Genomic DNA, 25,317 nt, shown 5'->3' with positions numbered 1-25,317 from the left:
TCAGCACACACATTTCAGGATGAGCACAAGACAGACATGAGAAAAAAAAACTACCTCAAGTTCTCTGACCACTATTAGTCATAGTAGGTGCGGTGAAAGCTCTTCCCACAAGCTCACATGTACAGCTACCAAGGGCTAAGTCAAATAATTTGTTTTAAGCAGTCCGTCATTCTCCAAGTGGGTGAGTGGCTGATGCTAATGCATGAGTGGGCTGTTTTGCAACTGATGGACAGCTGAGAAAACTTGTGATTTTTTTGATTAACCTTCTCAAGCTACTGGGTATTCGATTTAGTGAGGGTAAAGGATTAGCACTGCAAGACATTCATCTTATCCATGTTCCTCCAAAATACACTGACATGGCAAAAGAACAACAGTTACAGGATCTTTTAACACCTCATTTCAAACTGAAGCTGGCTGCGGACAGCTTCCCCTATACACCCATCCCAGGAATCCCAGGAAGACGAACACAGGATATACAAAGTACTCAATGTATGGAATCCTCTACACCCAGAATGACCCCTACTGCAGCCTAAGCCATTCATACCCAGCAGAAAATTGGTGAATTAGAATACATTAAACTTGATCCACAGCCCAAAAAACAGACTATCTCTAAAGAGGACAGATACAAAAATTCAAAGAAACAGCAGGTATTATATTACAAAGATGTGCAGTGTTTCTTGTAAGGCATTTCAAATGAAGTTAAGGTTGAGCCATAGAGGAAGCTTCCCAAACAACACACTAGAGAAGAGAACTGGATGGTACCTTGTGCCATGACTGTTGTATTATTTTTCTAAATAACAGAATCACAGAATGGTTTGCGTGGGAAAGGATCTTAAGATCACAGGCAGGGACACTTTACAGTAGACCATGCCACCCAAGGCTCTCTCCAACCTGGCACTAACACTGCCAGGGATGAAGCATTTATCACTTCTCTGGGCAACCTGTTCCAGGGCCTCACCACCTTCACTGTAAAGAGCTGCTTCTTCCTTATATCCAACCTGAACTTCCCCTGTTCCAGTTTAAACCCCCTGTCCTATCACTGAGGTCCCCGATGAAGAGTCCCTCTCCAACATTCAAATACAAAAATTAAATAAGACAATGACATTATCATCATTCACAGCAATGTCCATATTTTATGAGAACTATTAAAGCAAGTTCACAATTAGAAAGGCAGCCATAGAGGCATGAATAGTTTAATTGTTCTGACACAAGAACACAGTATCTTATTTTCAGAATTAACTTATTGGGTTTGCTGAGATATACTGCCTTATGTGCTTTAAAAAGGCAACAATCAAGAAAGCAACTTAATAATAAGGTGTGTCCTGCTGTGCCTCTGCTCTCCTCAGGCTCAGAACAAAATACAGGACCCCATATTAGACACTGTTGCCAGAAAATGTGTATGCAGGGGACAACTGAACAAGAATTAAAATCTATTCCTTGCTGCCTAGAGGGAGACAGAAAGGATGTGTTAACATCACATGCAAGTCCTAAAGTCTTCAGCATCTTGCTCATGATCCACACCCAGAACACACATCTGAAGACAATGCCCATAAATGCTCTTGCCTCACATGCAGTTGCTTAACAGTTAAAGCACCTTCCCAGGACATCCAATAGTTCCTTTTCCTCACTCCACCTAACACAAGTCAACCCTGATCTACTACCATCTGCCTGCTGCTAAGGTGGCAGCTGCTCTGCTCTCTGTCCTATTCATGGATATCCTTCATCCTTTGTCAAGGCAAGGTTGGATGGGCCTTGGAGCAACTTGCTCTAGTGGAAGGTGTCCCTGCCCATGACAAGGGGTTGAAACTGGATGAGCTGTAAGGTCCCTTCCAACACAAACCAGTCTGTGATTCCACTGTAGCCAGAAAGATGAGAGTTTCAAAGGCTTGAGGAACATTACCATTCAAGTAAAGAGCTACATGGCTTCTTGCTGCAAAGAGAGCTGCTTAAATCCTTCTTTGAATGTCTGTCGTTACTGGCCAAGATGTTGAAGTGTTCCCATGTAATGGACAAACACACTGACACTGTGTTCTTGTAAAAACATCTTCCTATCAGAGAACAGACTATTACAGCCATTTAAAATTAAAAAAAGATTAAAAAAATTAAGTTTAACATGGCTGCCAGCAATGCAGCTTGCAACACACACAGCCACTTAAGTGAGCTTTTTGTCCTACTATATTACATCTAATTGAGAGACAAAGGCGACAGCAAAACATTGATTTTTTTGGTTACTAACTGTGCTTAGAAAAGGCATCAGTCTTTGTAGAATCATAGAATAGTTAGGGTTGGAAAGGACCTTAAGATCATCCAGTTCCAACCCCTGTGCCATGGGCAGGGACACCTCACACTAAACCATAGCACTCAAGGTTCTGTCCAGCCTGGCCCTGAACATCACCAGGGATGGCACACTCACAACTTCCTTGGGCAACCCATTCCAGTGCCTCACCACCCTTACAGGAAAGGATTTCCTCCTTATATCCAATCTAAACTTCCCCTGTTTAAGTCTGAACCCGTTACCCCTTGTCCTATCACTACAGTCCCTAATGAAGAGTCCCTCCCCAGCATCCCCATAGGCCCCCTTCAGATACTGGAAGGCTGCTCTGAGGTCTCCCCGCAGCCTTCTCTTTTTCAGGCTGAACAGCCCCAGTTTTCTCAGCCTGCCTCTATACAGGAGGTGCTCCAGCCCTCAGATTATCCTCATGGTCCTCCTCTGGACTTCTTCCAACAGTTCCATGTCCTTATGTTGAAGACACCAGAACTGTACACAATATGCCATGTGAGGTCTCACGAGAGTGTGGCTGAAGTCCCCCATGAGGACAAGGACCTGCGAACATGAGGCTATTCCTATCTGTCTACATCTTTCCATGCTACAAAGCTGCAACAGTCCACATCAGTTGGTATCAGCCTTTCTTCATGTTCAAAATACCAAAGCTACATCATGAACTAATTTTAAATATTAGAGGAACTTGACTTGAAGCCTCCCATGAAAGAGGAAGTGGAGACCAGTTCTAGAATTTAAGTCACCAATTCATCTAACAGCAACTTTAAAATTCTGCATTAAAGCAAAAATCAGTTTGCTGCCTTGGCATCAGGCTTTTCTCTATCCAGTACCCAAGAAAAGACAACTCAAGCACCCAAAGAAGTAGTCAGTTTACCTACAATTTCAGGCAAAAACTCTGAAAGTAAGCTTTAAATTCTTGACCTACTGAAACCTGCTTGTACATTTCAGAATGTACAATTTGGGGAATCTCTTCTGAACAAACGCTGAAGTCAGATCACTGGGTAGCACTTGTTCAAGGGGATTTTCCCAATCTCATTGTTCTTTTGCCAATTTTGAAGCATATGCAGTGAGATGTGAACTCACTCCAGCTGCCGATTGTTCTCTTGTATCCTGCTGGTCTGCTTCAAACAATGCAGCATGACAGAAGCCAACGAAAGCTGTTCATGATGACTACAGCATTGTATACTGTAAATTTTAGAAGTTTTCCACCAATCAGCACTGCAACCAAGTCAGAGTAAATGAACAGAAACAAGTAGTAAACAAGACACGGGAAATTGCTTTTATTAAATTAGCAGGTGTAGATTACAAGCAGGATTAAATCAGTAGGGAGCCCATTAACTAGCTATTTGTGTTCAAAGCTGCAGCTGTAAAAGAACTGCAGCATGTTGTTTATCCTATAAATTCTTCTTAGACTAACAGCCTGAGCTACACAACTGGGAAGTTTCTCCTGTAAAATTGCTCCGAGTTGTCATAAAACATTCACCCTAGTAAGAAGAGCTCTCAGGTGTTTTATTATAGAACCAAGAAAACTAAATTAGCTGACTTCTACAAAAAGAATATAATAAGGAGAGAAATCTTCATCACACTGAATAGCTGGCCTGATACAAAGATGCTAATTACAACAGTAAGCCAGGGAACAGTTTAGCATTGACACGGGCGGACTAAAGCTCCAATTCTTTATTAGAAGAAAAGTAAGTATTTACAAGGTAATTTGGGGCTCAATATTAACAATAAAGCACAGTCAGTGTTTTTCTTGAGTGACCAACATGACTTCTTAATGTGCCAGATACAGGCATTATTCTTCCTGGTTACAGCTTTTTACCAGGATTCACCAAGCACGTTAAGTCACTACAGCAATCACAAGTAGCTGTTTTTTAATTTGCTTAAAATTCAACAGCCCCCGCATCAGTTGTAACCTGACAAACAATTAATGGCACGTAAGAAGCAAGCTTTAAGACTTCTTGTTCTGACTCTTCCTGCTTCTTACCTAAGGCAATCCTAATGAGGAGTAACAGCAACTTGAAGATAAAGAACTTTCATAAATTCCAACAACTCATCACCCCCAAATTTGCCTTCCACATCACTCCAATGGGAATGATGCCTTAAACTTACATTCCCTAACCAAATAATACAGCTTATACCAGTGAGGTGAAGAAGCAGCATCACATACACTTTACAAAAATTAATCTCAGTTTATAGACTGAAAAATGACAGCAAATTAAAAACTTGTAAGGTTACCTGTGAGAAAGCAGCAGAGGCAAAGCCAGAATCCATATCCCCCAAGCCTCTACCCAGTGCTCCAGTTAGTATACGATACAGTCCCCAGAATTCAACAGGTTTGCCTTGTGACTCGAGAGGAAAGCTCCTTTGAACTATGCAGCATTTTGGTATTGGCTAAGTATCTTGCTCAATTTCTGTTTTCACATGCTGGCCTGCCTGAAATGACATGCCAATACGCTCTGCTTGGCACACCGTTTCTGTAACAAATTATGTGGATAAGTCACATGGCTTCCTGAATTGCACGAGCTTAAATCTGGCAGCCCTTTGTTTAATATTCTAAGACTTCCTTTTTCAGGATGACATCAATATTATAAGATGCTATAACCTGAACTATGTCTACACTAAAGCTTAACCTTAGTAACAGCAATGCAGCCCTCCACATCAGCCACAGCTATGCAACAAACCAAGCTAACAGTTATGATTTAGTACTTTTAATAAAACTCCACTCAATTACACTTGAACACAATCACTACTCTTAATTTCAGTTGGCACTGCATTAGAAGGCTAGTCTTCAAATTAATTTTTAAATCCAACTAAAGAAAGGCCTCAGCTGCTGTTATATGCAGCATCTGGGCAATGCCTTCTCATTGATGCACATGTATTGTTCTGTAAATATCAGGAATAGGGTCTTGCTGCTTAGTGGCCATTCAAGTAGGAAGCGTTGGTAGAAGTAAAATATGCTACTGCGGGGGGAGGCATTATCTTACACTCATACTAATCCTTCATCCTACTCTACCTACAACATACACTAATGCTATGAATCAAATAGGAGAAAGCAAAACAAAATAAATCTACTCTTAGGCTTTACTGTGGAAATTATGTAGGAAGGGTAAGGAAAGAGGGAATGACAGCATTTAACTTTTTGGCTTACTCTGCTTTGACCATTCACCATACTCTGTCACACCCCCATCCACAACAGTTCATCCCAGTGAACAGGACCTCACAACAGTATTGACCAGTTCACAAAACTTTAGTAAGAAATGCTTCAAATACTGTTTTCACAACCAAAGGTCAAAAGGCATTTGTTTAAAGTCAGTTTCCTAAGACAAGTACAACAGAAGCTGCACAGCTGTCCAGCTCCTTCCTTATATGTAATTCAGTAATATTAACACCAGACAGGCTGGTATCTCCACATGGTTAGTTTGCCTAAACAGACTTATTTTTCTTTAATCAGCTTAAAAGAAATTGAGAAGGTTGAGACCACCAGTTACCTCATCACTACCTTTAGTTTTGCGATAAAACACCAGTTAGAACTATTTTTATGAGAGCTTTGTAGTTAAAGAAAATACCTAACAGTAGTTTTCAGATGTCGGTAATGTCACTAGCACTGTCTTACTGATTGCTAACCTCAAGTTCAGAATTTTAAGTTTGAGACCTGAAGTCAAATTTGGCATGAATTTTTATCTCCCATTATATGTCCATGCAGCACCTAAAGGCTGTGTAAGCCTCAAGAGCATCAAACTTTGCAACCTAGAGTCTGAACACTGTACTTTACACACAGAGAACTAGGGCCAGTATCCTTTTGTCTATAACCACATTATCCTAAACTTTCAGAAACAAAGAAGAGCTGGACCCATTTGTCTTGGGGCAGGATATGGTCTTGGAAAACCAGGTGCCAGCTTCTGCCACATCAGCTGTAATAAAGGCTCTAAGGAAATTAGTGCAGTCTCTCAGAGCTCTCTTGTTCTCCCTGCACACGCTAATTCTGATTGCGCAATACAGCACTACAGAACACATACCAGGTGAAAGCTGTCATTGTAACAGTTGAGTAACTCTGAATACAGGTTAAAAACACTGCAAAAGGTCAGAAAAACACCCCTAAAGCCAACTGTTTTGCACTTGCCACTTTCAGCAACAACAGTTTCTCTTGTAGGATCACCTTTTCATAATTTATATTCAGGCAATGCAGGTTGAGTCTATTCACCTGGCAAGCAGCTGTTTGGCTGTTAATGTTCAAGCAATGCAGTAGACTTTATTCACCAGGTAAGCAGCTGCCTGGCTGCTGATGTTCAGGCAGTGCAGGTAGACTTCTATTCACCTAGCAAGCAGCTGTTGGCTGTTAATAATCAGGCTGCAAAACACCATTTATGAAGAGGAAGCTACACTGCAAAGCTGCCAGAGGATTATGTACACACAGCACTGAGGTAAAGAGATGCCATACACAACAGGAAGTTACTGCAAAACACACCATTGCTTTGCCCATACCACCCTGTGGTATGTAGCCTCTCACATGCAGAAAGGACCAAGAACTTCCTCTAGTCTTTGAGAGAATGCAGAGACAACATTCCGGTCCCACCACAATTAGGGGACTGCAAAGAGCAAGGGAAATTCGATCGTTCTACTAAACCTCTCCAGTTAACACATCCAAAGCCTTCAGAGCACCAGCTATCACAAGGAGCAGCAGAGGATTTCAAAGCTAATCTTGGCCAACAGTCTCTGAAATCTCAGCAATCTTGCCATACTTTCAGGAAGAAAACTCTTTAGATTTGTTCTAAAGCAGTATTTTTTGTGAAATTACAGCAAGAGGGAAGCAGAGGGGGCTCTACTTTATCCTCAGTAATCCTATATTGAGAAAAAGGAGTCAGCTTATCAACAAACAATTTACAAGCATGCTCTTCCTGTAACCTCAGCAATAAAAATGGTGCTTTAGTGTATTCAGATGTACTGTCTTAAATATCTATACTTATTTTAGAAACCTTACAGTGTTCCACTGTTGTCTTCAAACATTTACAGAACCAATTTAGATCTAAATGAATGCATCAAGACTGAAATACAGTGTATGGTTTGAAAACATTCTTTGTACATAATAGTTCTCAACTTGCGAGGTATGATTAAGAATCAATGTTCATCCCTAACTTGAATACTCAATTATTGCAGCTATGCTACAAACTAACAGTGCCAAGTCCTGTTTCTGGGAAAACAGGCTTCACCTTTGTCTGGATTGCAAAGTTATTTTAGGATCTACTATGCGAACCCAACTGTCTGCTGTTGTCCTCTTTGCTAACCAACTCATAGCTTAGCAGCAGATATTGGGAACTCTCCTACACCAGTTTCCAGAGGAACCTCCCTGCCCTCAATGTGCACCTCAGTGGGTGACTGTTGAAATCACACATATCCTAGAGCTTTAACCTGAGAAGGAACAAAGGAATTTCTGTATTGTTATCCTCTGAAATCACTTATTTTAAGGAAAGTTCTTAAAGCTTGAAAACAGTCTATTCCAGAAGCCACATTAACTTGACATCTTTACTTGTGATCAAAAGCATCCTTAAAACTAGGTTACTGCATACAGCTATGCAATCACTTACCTGACAAAGATTCCCAAGGAATGAAAAAACAAACAAACAAAGATAACTGGAGGCATACGTTATAGTCAAGAAAAGCTGTGTCCTTTACACCTAAGAGTCACTCTCCAGCATCCTTTAGGTCCCCTTCAGATACCGGAAGGATGCTATGAAGTCTCCACACAGCCTTGAAAGAGAACCAAGGCTCAAGAAAATAAACTTCAGTTATCAGAAAATAATTTGATCATCTGCTGTAAGCTATGCTACTTAGCTATCCATAGTGCTAAGTCACTGCAGAGTTTAGAGAATTCTGACCCCATCAAATAACCCTAACCCTTCACATGCTCGATGAACTTTCACCAGATTCTGCAGTTTTTAAGTATCTGAATCCTCGCAGAATACATAAGACAAAATTATGGTGTACTGGACTTCCTGGACACTATGAGCAAATGCAAGAAAAGTGTCAATATCATTAGTCACTTTAACACCCAGAGAAGCCTTTTAAGCTCAGAAATGGCAGCCTTCCATATACCCAAAACCACAGAACCCATTGCAGGGTTTCTTCTTTGCCTCTGGATGTTACAGAAATTCAGAATGAACCTCGTTATCTGAAGCAGAAGCAAGGTGCTTAAGCAGTCTAATTGCTGACTGCAAATCAGCTACATTCTGCAAAAACCTCTCTATCTCACTTAAGCCAGAACTGGGAGGCTGCAGGAAAAAAAAAAAAAAGCAAAAATAAGCTTCTAAAAACCAGGGGATATAGCACAAGTATGCTATTCTCATGTTAAGCAAGAAGGACAGAGGGCACATTTTTTGCATACATACTGAACTGTTAAGCAAGGAAAAACCTTTTTCAGATAATACCTTCTAAAACTCCAATGGTACAGCAAGCTAGGAAGCAAGGGTTTGACAGGAGTATTAGTCTTCTCTCCGCACGGGAAGCAGATGCTGCATTTCACCTAAGACTCTAAAGCACTTGCATGGTACTAGCACCACAGCAAAGCATCTCTGAATTGGCATTTAAGGAAGTTGGTACTAAAACCTTACTCCAGCCAGTAATCTCCTAGGTCACTTTTTATCAGCATTTAACATCGCTTTGCTTTTGCACTGTTGTTTCCTCTAATACTTGAGTAGTGATAAAATTTAACTCCTCTGCAGAAACTCAGGACTTCCCATTAAAGCTAAGATTTAATGATTTCATAGAGTTCCACATATGGTATCAAAAGCCAGTTTACATGATAACTGTAACATGCTACTATTAACATCAATGAAAAAGAACATCTGTTAAAGAAGAAAGTTCGCTAGGTATAATCAGGAAGTTAGCTGATGCTGTATTAAACCCTTCTACAGCACTGAAATGAGCACATGAACATCTTGGAAAAAAATGCTAAAATGAAAAAAAGCTAGAGATGCTGAGACTGATGGGAGGCACCTGTATCTCCTTAATCCTCTTGTATATACTAAAAGGGAAAGAAAACAAAACAGTGGTCTCATATGGCTCAGTTCAGCACTGCATCATGCCGACCACGTCGGCAGCAGAACAAGGAAACTGCCAGCAAGGAAATGAAGTACAGCAGTGCTCTATGGCTTCAGCAACAGCTAAGCGAAAGCACAGTGCAAGACGGAATCTTCTGGGGAAGAGAGAATGGATTACCACATGCAACAAATGAGGACTACAGTTGTACCTGGGGATTACTCCCATATAGGCAGATTATATCCATTAGTACTCATCCTTTGGATAAGATAAAGCCCTAATACAGTAGTCACACTACTCAAATGTCAGCATATAATCTGAATTCAGCATGAGAAATGGATGCACACAGTTACAGTTCAGGAAGAACAGCTTTGCATTAGCTTTCAGCTATCACAGAATGTCAGACTGGTTTGGGTTGGAGAGAGCTTACAGCTCATCCAGTTCCAACCCCCTGCCACAGGCAGGGACCCCCTTCCACTAGAGCAGCTTGCTCCAAGCCCCTCTGTCCAACCTGGCCTTGAACACTGCCAGGGATGAGGCAGCCACAGTTTCTCTGGGCACCCTGTGCCAGCGCCTCAGCACCTTCACAGGGAAGAGCTTCTTCCTTACGTGCAACCTGAACTTCACCTGTTCCAGTCTGAACCCATCACCCCTTGTCCTGCCACTACAGTCCCTGACGAAGAGCCCCTCTCCAGCTTTCCTGCAGCCCCTTTAGGCACTGGAGCTGCTGTAAGGTCTCCTCTTCTGGAGCCTTCTCTTCTCCAGGCTGACCCAGCCCAGCTCTCTCAGCCTGGCTCCAGAGCAGAGCTGCTCCAGCCCTTGACAGCTTTTTTTTCCCCAAAAACTTTAAGAAAAAATAAAATAAAATAGGAGCTACAACAACCTAGGTCAACATTATCCCAAACCTGCCCCCATGTAACTCTTATTAATTGTTCATTATCAGGCGTTTTACAAAAGCAACTCCATTTTGCTATGTCTTGCTTAAGAAGCAAGACGAAACCATGAAGTATAGCTATACTCTTTTTAAGCCAGAAACACTACCCAACTGATCACACCAAAATACTGGGACACTGAAACTACTGATTTTTGTTTCCCTGCTTCCAATTCCAACACCTCACTGCCACCACTGAAATGACTTTTTAAATGACAAAGACTGTGAACATGCCATTTGACTACTCACTATGTGGCATGGTTTTGTTAAAGTTTGCTTGGATTTTAGCTATCACTAGTTGTAAAGTATTTGTTTCAACAGAGCAATTCATACTCATAAGGAATAAACTGCTCCAGTGGAACATAAATTGTGTAAATGGATGCTTATGCTTTATTTCGTCGCTGACTGCTTCTTGTCCCCCAGTTGTGTCAAAACTGCAAGGGAGAGCATAAAGACAGGATCTTAAATTCTACCCAGTTCATTATGTATTTTAGAAAAGTGAACTCACGTGCCAACATTACGTTTCAGGATACACAGGGATTATGTGATTAGAATCCTACTGGCTGGCCGGGAGGATTCAGCAAGATAACTACAAATTACTCAGAGGGCTAGTGTCAAAAGGACCTCTGTACTTATTTAGCCCCTGCTCTAGATTACTGACCCACTTATGAAGAGCTAAGCACCCCTGCTGTGCAATGCCAACACCAACCCACTCCATCTGTTTGCTTCTGCTTTCTCAGAACCTCTGTTAGTCTGTGTAAGAAGTCATGTTAATTACCGCATGAGCAGCTTTTGCATACTACACAGCATCAGCCTCACTTCATATGTAAGTCACCTTGACAGACAGCACAGAAACACAGCAATGCTAATCTCAGCCCAGTTGTCAAGGACATACAGTAAATATATGCATATTTCTGAAGGGGCATTGTAACTTAACTTTTGTCCAAGCTGCTCTCAGTTTTGAGAAAAGCTTGTAGGTGTCTAGCTGCTTTGCATTTCAATGATGAAAGAGTACACTAGAGTTAAGTACTGTAGCACGCTCTCTGGAAATCTCCAAGGGGACTAGAAACTTGTGGAACCATAACTGAAACTTCTGTTGAGGCAACAGTGGCAAACAGAAGCATCCAATAACACTTGTCAGTATCTGTGCCGAGTTAAACAGTATTAGTAAGTAAATCTAAAGCTAGTTAAATAAAACCAAACACAACCAAACAAAAAGCCCAGCTGCCACATCAGAACTGCATCTCAGTCTGCAGCTTAGCACCTCAAACTTCCTGCTGACTAGGAGAGTCAAATTCAGCATTTTATTATTTATCCCTGCTGATCAGCAGATCTTCATGACATTCATTCAAGTGGGTCTCAAGCAGCAGTTTCACTAACTTACTAAATCCAAGAACAAGAATCTCCAAAAGTCATTACAGTACTGAGCTGACATTTGTTCTTTCTTGGGAATCCAGACTACTGCTGTCAAAGTGAAATAATATCAACAGTCCAAGAGCCAACTAGGAAGCTCAAGAATTCTGTACAGTGCTGCTGGCAATCCTGATATCATCTCATCCCTTAAAGCCACTTATTTTAAAATTAAACTTTGTATAACAGCCAGCATTACTCAAAGAGCTATCTAGCTACCTACTTACTCCTAAGGTAGTCAAGAAACGTAAAACCAAGGTCCAGTCCTTTTTATAGCTGACAGGAAGACAGAATCATAGAATCAACCAGGTTGGAAAAGACTCTGAACATCCAGTCCAACCATTACCCAACACTGCCAAGGCCACCCCTAACCCATGGCACTGAGGCCTCGTCTCCACGGGGTGTGAACACTTGCAGGGACGGTGACTGCAGCCCTGCCCTGGGCAGCCTGTTCCAATGCCCGAGCACCCTCTGGGGAAGGAATTGTTCCTCAGCTCCATCTAAACCTGCCCTGGTGCAGCTCGAGGCCGTTTCCTCTTGTCCCATCCCTTGTTCCTTGGGAGCAGAGCCCAGACCCTCCTGACTCCATCCTCCTGTCAGGCAGTTGTAGGGAGCCATCAGGTCCCCCCAAGATCTCTCATCTCCAGACTGAACTCCCCAGGTCCCTCAGCCATTTCTCATCACACTTGTGCTCCAGGCCCTGCACCAGCTCCTTCTCTGGAGCCCTCCGGTAATAAAATACCTCTCTTGTAATGACAGGTCAAGAACTGAATTCAAACAAATGAGAACAGTATATCAAGAACTGCAGGTCACAAGAGTTCTACAGAGTGTAACAAAGGCTACACAGAGCATAACAAAGTATTTGTATATTTAACTTCGTATTGTTTAAAGAATTATTTTCTACTTGACATGACATTTTCTACATGACAAGAGGTCATGCAAACAGAAGGACAAAACAGACCAGGAAAACAAAGATAATCATAAAATAGTTAAGGTTGGAAAGGACCTCAAGATCATCCAGTTCCAACCCCCATGCCATGGGCAGGGTCACGTTGCACTAAACCATGGCACCCAAGACTGCATCCAACCTGGCCCTGAATACTCCCAGAGATGGAGCTTTCACAGCTTCCTTGGGCAACCCATTCCAGTGCCTCACCACCTTCACAGTAAAGACCTTCTTCCTTATATCCAATCTAAATTTCCCATGTTTAAGTTTTAACCTGTTACCCCTTGTCCTACCACTACAGTCCCTAATGAAGAGTCCCTCCCCAGAATCCTTATAGGCCCCCTTCAGACACTGGAATATTATAATACTGTTTCTATCTTCTAACATCATTGCAATTAGAAAACTATTTTTCTGAACTAGCAGTATTTACTGTCCCAGTAGCCCTAAAAGGGAGCTCTTGGAATTCTTTTAAGAGCTTGAGCTCTAAAAGTTCGATGCACAAAGTGAATCTCCATATGGCATATTCAGCTTCTGCTTTACAAAGTACTTTCCAGTTAAGCATTTGGTCTTTGTCATGGTAAAGCCTTGCTAAATATGTAGAGTCATCTCATGTCAAGTCAAATATTATCCCTAATCTTCAGTCTACTGATACACATTAAGACAAGAATGCTCTAATGTTTTATTTCTGATTGTATTCCAGCTGGCAAAGGAAGAAAGCAGAAGGAAAACTCAGAATTTGGGGACTGCTCTAGGGAAGAAAATATAAGCAGAGGGCAGCATTAGAAACAAAAGGCGAACAGAAATGATAAGGAACAGAATTAAGGTAGTCATTCATTCACAGCATACTCATAATTTTCCCAGAAAGCAGTGTCAAATCTGAAAGAGAATGCTAAAACCATTACCAGATAACAGCCATAACACATTTAATATATGGAAATCATTACCAACACCAGTCCAATCTAGTTTGTGCTATGATTAATACAAAGTCTAAAAGTAGCTGGATCAATGTGCTAATTCAGATATTAAGGTTGTAAACCAGATGTAGGTCCACTTCCCTAGAGATTAAGTTTCCAGGGGCAAAATGCCCAGAATACTCCTGTGCCACCAGATCTTCTACTTTTGCAAAGAAAAGCACACCTGTGAAGTGATTTGATACTTGTATGTCATGTAACGTGCTTATACAGGCACCTCTGTGGGACTTCCGTACATGAATTGAGAGCAGTCTTCATTATACTTACAAACGTAACCCTTGCCTCTCGCACAGCAGTTGCTATGAATTAAGCTGAGAAAGTCAAAGGGGTAGAATGCAAGTCATTCACCTCCATGTAAATATGTATCAGGAGTAGAATCGCAGCACTAGAAATTTTCCAAGTTATTAAATAAAAAGCACTTTCATTAACCAATAACATATTACAGTAAATAAACTGGTCTTCAGCAAACCTGCCTCCAAAGATAAAATTCCCCTTCAAAAGGGAGAACGGATGCAGCTCGTACAACTTAAATGAAACTACCAGACATAACTGAAAATAATTAGATGACTGAAGTGTTGACCAAGGAAAAACAAGTCTTTTGTGTTTTTTTCCATGGAAGCGTAGGTTCCATTATGCCCCTCCGATCATAGACAGGGTTATTAAGTAGAGCATAAGGCAGTGCTAGGCACCACCAGAGCACATACAATCTGCAATCTACTTAGTAATGAAAATTTAAATGTAAAGATGTTATTAGAAATTGTGACTTCACAAAGCATTGAGTCAGTTGTAAGCAAGCATTATATAAAACCAAAAGAATCTAACAAATCAAACACATGGAATTGATTTTTTTTTAGCCATTTGTTTAAAGGAAAGCCTAAACATCCATTTTATCATCTCTGAAGGGGTTGCAACAATTTTGAACACAACAGCACTTACCTTGGTATTGTCACACATTTTGTATTGCAATTCTGGGTGGTAATGGCCTTCTCCAGCTCATCCAGCTGTCCTGTTTTCTTGAGCTTCTTGACCAAGCTTTTCACTGCTTTTTCACACCACTTTTCCTCCTGACCATTCTGCTCACCACCACCAGCCCCTCCAGAGCTACCAGATTTTTTCCATCCCAGAAGTCTCTTCACAACTGGTGGAGTGAACGGCAAAATGGACATGACTTTCACCAGACAGGACACTCAGCAAGCAAGATACTCCTGTATGATCCCTAAAAACACAAACCAAAACAGACATTAGCACTGAGGTTTCATAAGAAACAAATACCTTGCTTAGGACCTTTAATTGGATAGGACTGAGCACAAGTCAGATAACAGTTCAGAAGTAGTCTGAATCATGGCTAGGTACTCCTTCTAGAAGGTTCAAACACAAGTTTGCTGCAGACTCTTCAATAGTTAGAAGAAACTAAGGTTGAATTAAACACTGAATTTGTCCTCAAGACTTCCCTGGCTAAAGTCAACTCCAGAAAATACAAAGTTAACTAGAATCTAATTTGGCATCTAGGCTGGCTGGTTTTCATCACTAAAATTTTCCACAAGTGACTGACAAATCACATACACATATGTACACATTCTGCCTATCTCCAAATTAATTTAGCAGGCAAAATTGTGTTTGGAATGTCATTACAGTTTGACAGAAGTCTTCCAGCAGCCAGCCATTTCACAAGCTTTTTCTCATTTTGTTTGTCATGTTTTCAACAGCTACCAATTTTTGTTCCATGGAGGACAGTGATTTGAAATTCACTAAAGTCTGGTAATAAGGTTATTCCCATCTTTCAGTGTCCTACAGATAATGAATCTTATCAACTGACAGTACTTAAAATCATTAAATCTTTCAAAATTCATTAAAGGATATTTAAAGCCTTAGTTTGCAGTTACCTAAGTAGTAGAACTGTCTGTTTTCAATCTTAATAGCTTTCATTCAGTATCAATTACCTGAATGAGGATGTTTATACAAAATGAAAGATTAGAATGGATGCTGAAATTTGGGCTATGTTTAGCATTCACTGTAATTTGCACTTAAAAATCAGTTTAAAGAGGAAATGATAGCCATTTAAAAAAAAAGTTTTGGTTTTGCAGGTTCTATGAGGCTAGTTTTAAGTATTAAAACATAAGACACAAATCAACCATATCATTTCAGGCAGACAGCTGTTAGAAATAGCCTGAGAACATAATACTCCTACAGATAGAAATAAGGTTGCGGCTTTGGTTTTGGGGGGGGCTTTTCTTGGTTCTTTTTTCGGGTGTTTTTTGTTGTTTTGTTTTTTTTTTTGTTTTTCTTTTTTCTTTTTTTCCACTACAGTGCCATATTTCCAAGCAGCAAATAGGTATTTGAACTCCAGGAAATTACCTTATTTCCAAGCTGTTCAAGTTAGTTCAGTCGGCTGAAAATACCTTGTTTTAGCTAAGACTATCATGAGGCTACTCAGTTTTAGCTTTCAAGGCAGCCTGTCTGCCTCCCCATGCTGCAGAAGCACATCCCTTGCTTCTACCCAAAATACACCAACTTCATCTTACTGAAATTTCCAATCTGCAAAACAACACAGTTGGGATACTTCAGGCTACAGTAATCACGGCTAATTTATGCTTTGTCATGTCTCTGCAGTCTCAGAGAGGACCAACAAGTCAATAAACACTATATTCTATGGGTAACTTTAGATCATAAGTTTTCAACTTCGACAGAACAAAATATTCAGTAGGAATGACATTTCAATTTCAACTAAATTATACCTCCATACACCAGCTTCTGAAAGCACCTAAAAACAGGACTGAAGCAAGAATGGTAGGTTTGGGGGTCAAGGAGTCAGGGGTTCCAATAAACAGGGACTGAACTGTTCTGGACATGTTCTGAACTGTGCAGGCCTAGGAGTGAAACACATTAGACCTCCACTACAGTCCACTGAGTGGCTCCAGGGATAAAACAGGAGGCTTGCACTCCCTCTGCTGTTTTAAGGTGTCCAAAATGGGGACAGCCACTCTGAGCTCAAAAAAAAAAAAAAAAAGACTTCAACTTTTGAGCAAGGTCGTTAAGATGTTTTAGAGGCATACAAAAGAAATTAAAAAATACTAAACCAAAAATGTACAGCCTCTTTTGATTCGAAGACCACATTTCAAATGCTAGCAGTTGACGATGTAGTATCTAAACATTAAATTCAATGCTAACAGATGGAGGCAACCAGCTACCACCATCATTGCTTATCTACACCTATTCTCCCATTTACAGAGCTCACCAGCACGTATTAACTGTTCTTCAGCTTCAAATTTGATTAACTTTCAATGCCCCAGAATTCTCCTTTGATTGTCAGCCTTATAAAACACACACTTCAGCAGGGTTTCATTTACCACAAAGGTAAATTGCTTATTCTTCCAGGCCCGCAATGCTTTTATCTAATTCTTCAGCTTTACAATACTCCTCGTGATGAGGTGTCCAATTTTGCAGTATTCTCTCCCTTAAGACATAACACTGATCTATGTATCATTTTCTGTATTCTTTGGTGCTTTTTTTCCTTATTTTTAACTATGATTTGCTTTTCTGTTTCACATGCACGCTGAGTGATTTAAGTCTGGCAGCAGGAAAGAAACCCCATACATTTCAGTTTCATTTACATTTGAACTCTCATACAATTCTGACAGAGGCAAAAACTACAACAACAAAAATAATCTTTTTCTCATTTCCAAAATATTATGAGCTCAGACCTAGTTAATCAGAAATTTCCAGGTATTATCCTTAGTTTTGACCAGTTCCTTTACAGACACGTGCTCATCTGTACCTGTAAAAATCACAGTTTGATCCCCTATCCCCATGAAGATTAGCTTTTTCCAAAGCACAAACCAAAACTTAAAGGCACACATTTAAAGAGGCCTTTATGACAATTATTGCAGCTTGGGAGCTATTTAAAGGAAAAATACAACACACACCACAGCTGCAGTTTAAGAGTCTGGGAGGCTTAAACTACCCTCTTCCTTCTAGCTACTGTTTTGCCACATCAGGGATTTGCCAGAAGTATCAATAAGAATTTCACCAGTTATTTCTGTAGTGGCCCCATATCTTTTAACAAAAGAGCAGAGATTGTGACACAAGTAGGACAGAAATTCATTCAGCTTAATACTTCAGCCAATTGTGGCGAGTACTCATTGGAGTACCCTGATTTATGGAGAAACAGCACTCTGCTCCAAGCCTAGAGGAGGCATCTACAAAAAGCAAGGCATGGTTAGGTTGAATTATGAGCAATTTGGATAAATGCAAAGTATGCAAGGAGAAAGCCTTGAAATACCCTACTAGGTCAGAAGAGTACTGCATATAGCCTGGTGCTCCATCACCTCAGGTGGCAAATGGACATGCTACTCAAGGCCATCACAAACCTGGCTAATTTATGTGGCCCACTCTCCCCATAATTATTCAGCATCTTAAACTGTTACAGCATGAAACTGAAGGCCACATTCCTACCTATTCCCTTCAACAGCTATTTATGGACCTGTTGTTCACAAATTCATCTAATCACTTTCTGAACCTGCCTCCCACAATCTCTTGTGGCAGACAGCACCACAATTTAACTGCCCAATGTTGTAAGAAAGTACTTTCAGCTATTTTATTCTCTTCCTAGTTTCAGAAAGTGCCTCTTAATCTAGCACTGCAAGTTTTGCTGAAGAACTGTTTCTACTCATCTTGTCTGCAAGCTTCATAATTCTGTACATTTGAATCGCATCCCCCCCTCAAAAAGAGGGCCATCGGCCTTTTATCACAAAGAAGTATCTGAATGAACATAGCTCATACAGTTTGAGAAGGTCTTCTGGGCAGATGCCATGCCTGAAAGCTTTACTATTTCAGTTAAATTACAAATACTCCGAGTACTGCATAAGGACTGACCCAAAGACTACAGGAAAACTCTTATCAGCCTATGGTCATCTTTCCATTTTTCTTTTTGGTCACAGTACCAAAACATTCTCCACATTGTAATTAAAATAAAAACGGAAACCTACACCTCACAAGGTATTTGGAGATGGGAGGCAGACACCACGTTTGAACACCTGGCTGGAGCTCAAACAAAAATGAGGAGTCCTACACCTGCATTGGATCCCGACTATATCCACCTAGACAGACTCAGATATAATGTTTTACACTAGTGGGTTTAGGAGTCACTGCTGCAGCTCATTTTTGACCAGCAAATCCCAGTTTCCACTCTAACACTCCAACACACTGGGACTCTTGAGTAATTGCAGGGAGAACCCCCTTCTGAGCTCAACTATAGCTGAACTGTTAGTATCAAGGCAGCAGTGCAATACAAAGCAGAAAGCTTCCACTCTTTTTTATCCCCTTCCATGTTCTCTGTATTGTGCCTTAAAACTGGAGCTCTGAATGCTCAAGGAGTACTTACTGCTGCTCAGAGAAATACGACTGCTTCTTTAGATAGCTGGAACACATGGAGCACGTGCTGTTACTCCCAACAGATTAATACTGGAAGACTAACAAATTGCCTAACTTTGGTAGTATTTGTTTCATCTCTGCCCCCGTAGTATCTCTCTGCTTCCTGATGCACACATGTTTCTATAGTTGGTCAAACAGTGTCATAGTTGGCAACTTCTAAAGTCACAGTTTGAGTCATGTCTGCTATTATTCAATTCTACTGTGGTTCTCTGGAACAAGTATTAAATATTAAGCCCATGATCCCAGCAATAACTAAGCATAAAAGATGAAGAAAACCTTAAGGGCAGCATGCTAGCAGAGTAAAATCTTCAAGGGAAATTTTTCTTTCCAGAGTGTCTGGAACATGCTATAAACACATTGGTGCTACCAAAAATATCAAGTGATTTCTGGCTAATTTATTCTAAAGCCTTATGCAGCATATTTTATATCAGTCTGACTATTCATCTTAAACTTGAAATAAAGAAATCTGATCTTTCCTGGTTTTACTACAAGTATTCTGGCTTAGAGGAATTTCATTTGCGAGAGCTCTTCTCGAATAAAGAGGACAGAAGTTAAGCTTCTGAGGAAAGAAGATCGAGGAAAATAATTTGTGGTATTTGAGAGAGTCTACGAGTTCATTTCCTCCCTATTTTAGCCCTGTTTTCATACTTATTTTTTTTTAAAGGCAATGTTTTTTTCATTAATCCTGGAATTCTGACAACATTCTTTATCAATTTCACCAAGCGCACAATGTTTCAGGATATTTTAGAAGATGGGGGAATATCCACCCTTTCCCTTCAGATGCAGCCCTGTGACATTACTGGCTTCAAGATAAGGTAACATTAATTGAAGCCTAATCTATTTAAGGCAGCATAATAAATTATTTTAGAAGACCTTACATTAGTCTAGACAGTAGTGGGATTTGAAGTTTTAAAAGGCATAGCTTGTGCAGTACTGCATGTCTCCTATATTAAGCCAAAATCATTAATACTTTAAGAAACAATAAAACAAGTATTTCATGTTGCATTGAGCCAGTCTTTCCCCTTTCAGGCAGAATACACTCTAAAGCACTTGGTGAAACAGACAAGAGAAGACACTTCACTTCTATTGCACCCACAACCACTCCAAAAAACTGCCTTTGGAGATTTCAGAAAGGCTAACTCCTTCCCCTACAAATGCATCTTAGAGACACCTGGTTCTGCCACATTGCAGGAGCTCAAACCTACTGCAATGTACAAGACTTTTCTGAAGAACGCACCACCATGAGATTTAAAGATGGTGCCCATTCTTCTCCACTCATATTCAGGTCAAGGTAGGTCAGCTTTAGGTATTCCCTTACTGGATTTGAGGTGTTAGCAGGTTTTTGTTTGGGGAAGATGGGGTTTAGAGCTGGGGGAAGGGGAATTCTGCCCTACTGAGCAATGCCCTCAGATCCACCTCAGTTCAGCTTTTTAGCCAATTAGGCCAGTAGTGGGGAGAGGCTCTGAAGAGCTCCCTCCCAAGGGGCTCCATCTGTCCCACAGTTCCATCTGGCCAGCTCACAGGCCAAAGCTCAAAGATATGAAGCCAAGGTCCTGGTTCAGCTTTGACACCAGCCAATGAAGTTCAAGGCAGGCTGCTTGTGATCTGAGGGGACAAGAGCAAAGAAAATTCCTCCTCTGGGTCAGCTCTGGAATAGGAATTTGAGACATGCCTATATAGAGACTCAATGTACACATTAATTTTTATTACTCTTGAGTATTGCCATGCATTTTGAAACTCTGAATAACTGTACTAACTTTACATGGCTCAGTGAAAACAGAATTACCCACTCCGAAAGTAGTCTTCCTTTTTTTTTTTTGCTCTTGCTCACTTCATGAAGTTTGATTATGAGTCAAATGAGAAAACTAATTTCTCTACAAGGAGCTAAACTAAGGAGGATCATAATGTTATGAAAGCTTCATAAGCTGGGGTTTTCTCCAATTACTACAAATTACAGACAAATGTAGTAATGAAAAGCTATATTGCTACTACAAAATTTGCACACTGTATGTAACACATTCATTCCTGGTACACTAAAATTGCATGCAACTGAAGAGAAAGAAGAAACGTTCATTTTACTGACATTGGATTAAGCTACTAATGGGACTATTTTAGCAACTTTTCTAGAACTGCAAAAGAGGAAAATAACCACAACTGCAGTCAGCCAATCCACCTGCCTCTGCAAAGCAGCAGAATTCTTCCACTTAGCATTATGAACTTTGCAGCATTGATCCTTAAAACTGAAAGACCTTTTTTAGGCCTACAAAAGCACAGAATAAACACTCCAAACCACAGCAGTTTAAGCCCCTTTTACCTCCTTTGCTTTGACTAAAATTCCCATGTGTAGAAGGCAAGTATCAGTTTCATTATTTTAGAAAATAAATACTCCTGGGCTAAATTTGACAGGAACATTCATAGAACTGATTATCAGGTACCTAGTTTTGATCTGCATAGCTTAGCAGCTTCTCCACTTCCTTAAACCATAAACAATTGCATTTAACAATTAGTTAATGCAAATTCACTTTCAAGATAGGCCTAACCTAAATGTTCAACAGGCCAGTCCCACACAGGCCCCTGATATGCAAGAGCTCTCTCTGCAATGTCTAAGGTTAACCTCTATACCTCCAGTGTAGGTAAATCTAGCCTGAGCTAGACTAACCTGACAGGAGACTCAGGAACTGCTCTCTCACAGTCTCCTCTCAGCCTTACTTCACACAATGGCTGTCAAACACACATAATCATTATAAAATGTCATCTGGAATGAAGCCTTACTGTTTGTAGAACAGATTCTCTGCTGAGAGTGGAGAGCAACATTTTAGGAAAGTTTTCTGCAGTAGCCAATTTCTTCTAGCCCAGAGAGTATTGAACACAGGGCTGCCTGTACTATTCTATTACAAAAAAAACTAATCCCATCGCATGACCTGCAGCAATTCAGTTTAACAAATCAACAATTACAAATATTTTGGCAAAGTAAGCTTAGGTATTGTTTGCCTCTCAGCACAGTTCACAACCAGTTTATGGCTTTATGATAAAAGTCATTAAATCCAATCTGAAAAGCAGAATTTACAGCTCACTTAGCAAGTCAGGCCCATAAATGGATGCTTTCAATTACAGGGCATTTACGTGCACAATCATTATGGCAGTGCTGAGTACATTTGGAAACTGTAGAATACTTTTTATAATAATTAAAACTTTGCGTACTATTCTTTATATAAACAAAACTTAGGAATTCTCTTCAGTCTCAAGCAGAGCTCAGATTCATTGTTATACAGAACCTACTACAAAGCCTGTTCTCCCAGTGCTTTTGTGGGAAAGGGATTAGAGAGGTGGAAACAAGTTTTGTTTTTTAAAGTTGCTTTTAGTAGCACAGATTTTGCTGAGCTCCAATAAACTCAATTATATCAACTGGTGCTCAACACTTCTGAGAGATCAAGTGGAACAGGAAGATGGAGGAGGACCCAGGAGGGCCTTTCATTTGGAGATTTACTGAGCAATTCAAGCCTATTTGATTTTGTTTGTGAATCTACCCTCTAGGTGAAACAGGAGATTAGTTACAAGACAAATTTTAACCTCATTTTTTTACAATTGTGTCGTTCTTTTTACCATCAAACAGAACCTCAGGGAAGTTGACATATTCTTCAAGATGTATTACTCACACCCAGCTTCTTCCAGAAAGAAAACTGGATCTTCAAACACTTGTTCTCTTTGGTGACAGCCAGTGTAGTCAGGGTCTGACCCACACAACTGCAGAACAAAATCAACTACCAGGTTACTCTGTTAAACATCCCAACATATTGTTAAATATGCACTTAGACTCCGCTTTGAGATAAGTTTAAACCACCTTACACAGGATCCTCCCCTTCCTCTTTCTAACGGCATTTGTAACCAACGTTATCTTTCATCATGATAGTGCTAAGCAAACGGGGGAAGGGACTTCAAAAACCTCCCCTTTACCTACATTCCCACTCCCCTCTAATTCACTAGAGATTGTAAACACTAGCATTTTAAAGCTACAACTTAGACAAATAACCTGCAACAACACTGCAAAAGTCTTAAATAGCAACCTGGTTCTGCTAAAAGAAGCTTCTCACCTTAACAAGAGGTGAAAAGCTGTTTTTTTTTCAGCCTGAAGAACAGAGCAAAGACTGATCAGTCTCTCACTACAGAGTTCAACCCCCACAGAAATAATGTCATGAATCAGTCTTGAAAGTACAGTTCTCCAGGCTAGGAGAGGAACACTTAAGAACAGACTAACCTACTGTTATGTGCAGATCTCCTAATAAGCTGTCATTATAAGCTCCATGCTACAGATGGAATCTGGCTCTTTTATAACTGTGATAACATGAGCTCTGCACACAACATTCACAGGTTGCAGCATTTACTAACAGCGCTTTCAGCAATACTCCTTTGGTAAATTCACTTTTTCTTACAGCTTTGCGTTTGTAAAGACTACAGCACACATGTGTTGGAATCTTGGGGCTGTCTGGTCAAAAACTGTGACAGACAAGCAAACCACGGGACAAGGGGGCAGTCTGAATCCCAGCTGTTCAATTAACAGCTCTCCAGGACTATCACACTAGCTCTTCACTCACCCACGTGTGGGGGGGGTTTCTTCCCGTCCTTTTTTACTTCCCCAGAGTAAAGAATAAAAACTAAAGTCACACTTTTTCTCTTCCCTTCCACTCCACATGAGCAAACTACACACAGGAGCTCTACAGCTCTGCAGTACCCCCAGCTACTTGCATTTTTCATGCACAGCCTCTCCCATGCGCTTATCTAGCTAGATGAAGCACTCAACAGACTACGTTTGTTTACATCTCGCAGCACACAGATAACTACAGCATTAAAACTAGTGCCATGAAGAAAACCACTAATCTTAACTCGCTCGTGTACACGTCTCGTGTAGGTAGCGCTTATTTCACGTCCGTGGCTCTGCACCTAGGAGGGGAACAGACAAAAGGGCATTGGCTGAAGCGGAGCCTGAACACTTCTTTTGCAACTTGCGCTTAACTTTCTCCACCACCCCGGCGCGGAGTACTGCACACCTAATCTCTGCAAGAGAAAAAACACCGGACAGAGAAGGAGAGGAAGGAGAAGCACTGATATCCCCCTCCTCCCCTCGACCCCCGTACACACAGCGAGAGGGGCATGGACCGCTCCTTCCCACCCCTCACCGTGGGCACACCTCGGCGTGCGGCCGCTGCTGCGGTGACAGCGACCCCCGCGCCCCCCGCCCCGCTCCCCCTCGCACACCACCAGTGAGCAGCTCCCCGCGGTACCGGCAGCTCCCCCAGCCCCGTCCCGCCCCCGCCGTTGCCCTCCGCAGCCGCCCGCCTCGTCCCACCACAACAAAGGGGGAGGAGGGCGTGGAGAGGCGCCCCCGGCCCCCGCCGCCACCAGGCCCGGCCCGGCTCTCACCCAAATCCGCAGGCAGGCGGCGGGACCCCGCTTCCCGAGCCGCGGCAGAGCGGTGCTCCCCGTCCCGCGGCGAGGTCGAGTCGGGCTGCGGGAGCACCCCGGGGACCGACCTCTTCCCTGAAGAGGCTTGGGCTCGCCCGGTGCCTCAGCGCCGACTGCCCCGTTCGCCGCCTCGCCGCTTCCCTTTACCTCTCTCGGCGCCCCGCCCCGGCGCTGGGCGGGGAGGCGGAGCACTGGTTCCTCCGCGCGGGCGCGCAGCCGCGCTGGCGGAGTGATACCACGCGTACTTCTGTATGCGTCCCGTAACCTGCCGCGATAGGGCGGGGGTGGGAGCTGAGAAAAAGTAGTGCGCGCCACGCCGGAGGGAACGGTCACCCTGCTGCCCTCAAAACCGTAATTAAATCGAAGTTTAAATGCACCTTGCACAGGGGAGGGCAAAATCTCTTCCCTCAGGCACGGACCCGCTCCCCACCCTTCCCTGCTTCCCTCATCTCATCTCCAAATGGATTTAAACTGCCCGAGGCTTCATCCGCGCACAGCACAGGCTGGAACGGGCACTGTGATGCTGACACAACGCTGAGGAAAGGCTGCCCCTCGTCCTAAGTGGCTCCTCAGTGTGGTTTTCCCCTCATGTCATTGTCTTGCCTTGATTCCAGCCACTGCCTTCAGTGGAGCTCACAGTGCCGACCACCCGTGGTGCGGTCACGGTGTAACGCAATCGAATTCCTAACCCTGAGGGGCCAGGCTCACCGCAGGTAAATTAACAGCCTGTTGCCCCACAACAACGTGACCAGCACCCATCAGCACCGAAAAGCCGTTGCTTGTCCTTATCCCACCACCTTCCATACGTGCCAGCCGCAGACCATTTGTCTTACACAGAGTCACAGAGGGTTTT

The 25,317-nt window shown here is 41.9% G+C and overlaps 1 protein-coding gene across 2 annotated transcripts in view; it reads right to left on the bottom strand.

Annotated features, from left to right (window-relative positions):
• The window catches only part of SMAD2 (SMAD family member 2), a 50,268-nt gene extending 25,622 nt beyond the window's left edge, over positions 1-24,646 (bottom strand). The window contains exons 1-2 of one of the 2 annotated variants that reach the window (XM_057405698.1): positions 24,423-24,646; positions 14,511-14,790 (exon numbers count right to left, since the gene is read on the bottom strand). In XM_057405698.1, the coding sequence (XP_057261681.1) occupies positions 14,511-14,740 (230 nt within the window). In that variant the 5' untranslated portion in view covers positions 14,741-14,790; positions 24,423-24,646. The remainder of the gene's footprint in view (positions 1-14,510; positions 14,791-24,422) is intronic. The other variant, XM_057405697.1, reaches the window with a different exon arrangement.
• Positions 24,647-25,317: the final 671 nt, after the last annotated feature.

This window comes from Pezoporus wallicus, unplaced genomic scaffold (genome assembly GCF_028554395.1).
Source record: "Pezoporus wallicus isolate ANWC-B61680 ecotype Strahan unplaced genomic scaffold, APGP_CSIRO_Pwel_v1 scaffold_13428, whole genome shotgun sequence".
Lineage (NCBI taxonomy): Eukaryota > Metazoa > Chordata > Aves > Psittaciformes > Psittacidae > Pezoporus > Pezoporus wallicus.
Note: the sequence above shows the minus strand (reverse complement) of the source record. Positions and strands in the feature narration are given on the sequence as shown.